At 39.3% G+C, this 4,110-nt stretch overlaps 1 protein-coding gene across 1 annotated transcript in view; it reads left to right on the forward strand.

Annotated features, from left to right (window-relative positions):
* The first annotated feature begins 1,918 nt into the window (after positions 1-1,918).
* Positions 1,919-4,110, forward strand: part of LOC107557812 (rho GTPase-activating protein 42-like) — a 54,008-nt gene continuing 51,816 nt past the window's right edge. Inside the window, exons 1-2 of the mRNA XM_016241363.1 lie at positions 1,919-1,951; positions 2,369-2,440. Coding sequence (XP_016096849.1) covers positions 1,919-1,951; positions 2,369-2,440 — 105 coding nt within the window. The remainder of the gene's footprint in view (positions 1,952-2,368; positions 2,441-4,110) is intronic.

A 4,110-nucleotide genomic window follows, 5' to 3' on the forward strand; every position in this document is an offset into this window, starting at 1 on the left:
ATGCAAACACATGAGCAGAGTTCTCGGCACGAAAGTCCCGTGATTGGCAGATCAACGTGCCACTTCATTTCTCTCCAATACGGTAGGAAATCAAATTACACAAAATGTAGATTGTTAATGTGACAAGACGATTGACAGGGTGGTTTAAATGGTGACAGAATGCACTTAACTAAGCAACACAGTTGTCCGTTAAAGACAGTTATGACAAAGTAGTATGTCCCAAAGTTTGCATACTATTCTGCTACATACTCAAAAGTATGTACTTTTTCTTCACAAAGAAATATATAGTATAAGTAGGCTAATTGGGACGCAGCATGAGTGAACACCCCACAGAACACTCTAACATCACCTAGGCAACCTCCCAGAATACCCTAGCAGCACACTAGCAATGCTTTAGTAACCACCCACAACACCATAGCAACCACCTAGCAACATCCTAACATCACCTTAGCAACCACCCAGAACACCTTAGGAGCACACTAGCAATGCCTTGGTAACCACACAGAACACCTTACAGCAACTACCTTACAGCATTGTAGTTATTTCCTAGTAACCACTCACAGTATTGTAACGGTTACCTAGTAACAACACCCTAGCAACACTCCTAACAACCACCTAAGACACCCCAGCAACCACCCAGAGCACTGTGCCAACCACCTAGCAGCTCCCCTAGAAACCGCCTAGCAATATCTTAAATGCGTGCCTTCTGTATCTGTGTATGAAAAAATCCTTCTCTGCTCGTTGATGGCCATATTTCTCTTGGCTCTGACAACGTCGGTGTGTTTCATCGCCTGCAAACAAAAAGCCATTTTCTTATTTCTTTATTGCTCAGATTCACAGTGTTCATGTTCTTGCTGAGTTTCCTCATTTTAATAGTCTGTGGAGTGAACTGTAGCAGTGTGCTCTGGAGTTCTCATTAAATGAATACTGATGAATGAAGTTTTATCCCACTGATCATTACTGCTCTTCTGAAGTGTCAGTGGGAATGTTCTCATAAGCCTGCTGCAAAAATGTAAACTCGCACCAAAAATGTGCTCTTAATAGTGAGCTTGTTAAAATTTCTCAGCTTTTGGTGTTAATGCTACATGTTCCTTCTAACTTTAATTCAAGCTGTGAACTTCACAGGAGTTAATGTAGTTTAATGAAGACTGTTATCTCATGAAATACCTTGCGTCTGTGCTTGACTGATTGCAGATACAGAATGCCGATGATGTTCTGATCACACCCTTGGAGAAATTCCGGAAAGAGCAGATCGGAGCAGCCAAGGTAAGTCATCCTATATCACTTTAGACAATAACCAAAATTACCCTGGTATTTGGAGGCTAAACAAGGCTAAAATATGCTACTGACTTGTTTATGCTCGTGTGTGTGTGTGTTTGGAAATGTGTTTGCATTTAGACTGTACAGATCTTGTTTGGAATATATTCTGCTAAAGTCTGCTGCTGGGTTATTTAATATATAGTATAAGTAGGCTAATTGGGACGCAGCATGAGTGAACACCCCACAGAACACTCTAACATCACCTAGGCAACCTCCCAGAATACCCTAGCAGCACACTAGCAATGCTTTAGTAACCACCCACAACACCATAGCAACCACCTAGCAACATCCTAACATCACCTTAGCAACCACCCAGAACACCTTAGGAGCACACTAGCAATGCCTTGGTAACCACACAGAACACCTTACAGCAACTACCTTACAGCATTGTAGTTATTTCCTAGTAACCACTCACAGTATTGTAACAGTTACCTAGTAACAACACCCTAGCAACACTCCTAACAACCACCTAAGACACCCCAGCAACCACCCAGAGCACTGTGCCAACCACCTAGCAGCTCCCCTAGAAACCGCCTAGCAATATCTTAAATGCGTGCCTTCTGTATCTGTGTATGAAAAAATCCTTCTCTGCTCGTTGATGGCCATATTTCTCTTGGCTCTGACAACGTCGGTGTGTTTCATCGCCTGCAAACAAAAAGCCATTTTCTTATTTCTTTATTGCTCAGATTCACAGTGTTCATGTTCTTGCTGAGTTTCCTCATTTTAATAGTCTGTGGAGTGAACTGTAGCAGTGTGCTCTGGAGTTCTCATTAAATGAATACTGATGAATGAAGTTTTATCCCACTGATCATTACTGCTCTTCTGAAGTGTCAGTGGGAATGTTCTCATAAGCCTGCTGCAAAAATGTAAACTCGCACCAAAAATTTGCTCTTAATAGTGAGCTTGTTAAAATTTCTCAGCTTTTGGTGTTAATGCTACATGTTCCTTCTAACTTTAATTCAAGCTGTGAACTTCACAGGAGTTAATGTAGTTTAATGAAGACTGTTATCTCATGAAATACCTTGCGTCTGTGCTTGACTGATTGCAGATACAGAATGCCGATGATGTTCTGATCACACCCTTGGAGAAATTCCGGAAAGAGCAGATCGGAGCAGCCAAGGTAAGTCATCCTATATCACTTTAGACAATAACCAAAATTACCCTGGTATTTGGAGGCTAAACAAGGCTAAAATATGCTACTGACTTGTTTATGCTCGTGTGTGTGTGTATTTGGAAATGTGTTTGCATTTAGACTGTACAGATCTTGTTTGGAATATATTCTGCTAAAGTCTGCTGCTGGGTTATTTATAATTGAAATTATTCCTTATAAGGTTTTTGCTGTTAGCATGTTTTGATGGATATATTAAATACCTGAAGATAGTAATGTTTTATGAATGTTTAGCCATTACAAATGTGCCTTCGTACTTAAAAAATACCTAAAAGTGCCAACGGTATTACCATGTTTGACCTGCCATGTATTATCCAAAGTAGCTTGGAATACCAAGTAAATAGTATATTAATATAATTCAGTATCTATGTGTACATCAAAGTACTGTGTTACTATTTTGTTATTTATGATTTAAATGATTCCTTATATGGTTTTTGCTGTATTATTTGATGCATATATTAAATTAAATACCTGAAGATTGTAATATTTAATGAATGTTCAGCTATTGCAAGCCTTCATACCACTAAAAAAGAAGCACCTTAGTACTACCATATAATTTGAGTAGTATCAGATATGAAAATGGCAATCATGCATTTCTAAGGTAGTGTATATATTGAGAGCCATGGTAATACCATCATTGTACCATGGTACGGTCACTGTACTTCTTGTTTATCTGTAGCAGTGGTTATAACAGTATATTACATTTGACAGGAATGAAATTACAGTGTTTTCAATGTGTTGTATTGTCTAGGCCATCAGCTCACTTCTAATTTTCACTGACCTGAGTTTTTTGTCTATTGGAAATTAGTCAAATATTTCATTGTTTATATTACATATTTATATTAGGTGCACACCTTCCTTTAAAATCAAAAATTAACCCTATTTACTTTCTTGATGCAAATTCCTGGTCATAATAAGGTACATGATTCACTGGCACACAAGGGTTTTTCTTTTAAAATGTTGTTTTTGTAATCTTTTCAGGATTAGGAAAGTTGCCAAGCCCTCTTATTTTTCACCCCTCCTCTCCAACCGCCTGTCATTAAGACCAATTTCATAATCAAAATCAACTGTAATGGATAAAACATGTTTTTCTAATTGAAAGTCTAGTTTTATGCAATGTCATTACAGAAGTAAAATTGTAACGGGGCTGACAAGACATGAGACGTGCGGATCCATATGCAAGCTCTTTATTAGGAGAAGACAGAGACGTGGTCATAAAACAGGCATGGGTCAGATAATGGCAGACAGGTATATGGCGGGCAAAACACAAGAATGGTCCTAGGGCTAGCGTAGGTCGACGATCGGCAGACAGAATCACAGCGGCGAGACTAGAGGGATAAATCCAGGGAGACAGGCAAAGATCAGAACCGAGAAAACTGACAAGGCAAGGCAAAACAAGGAAACACGGGAAGGATAACAGGAACTAGGAAAACTTACTGGCGAAGTAATAATCGGCAGTGAATGGTAGTTTGAGTGAGTGATATATAGTGAGTGAGTGATGTGAAACAGCTGTGTGCAATCCCTGCTGAGTGCAATCAGTGCAATGAATGATGGGATATGTAGTCCAGGGTGCTATGCAACAGTTTGTGTTGTGCGAGAGTCAATGTAATGGAAAGTGTGAC

Source organism: Sinocyclocheilus grahami, unplaced genomic scaffold (assembly GCF_001515645.1).
Source record: "Sinocyclocheilus grahami isolate Dianchi unplaced genomic scaffold, SAMN03320097.WGS_v1.1 scaffold621.1, whole genome shotgun sequence".
Taxonomy (NCBI): Eukaryota; Metazoa; Chordata; class Actinopteri; order Cypriniformes; family Cyprinidae; genus Sinocyclocheilus; species Sinocyclocheilus grahami.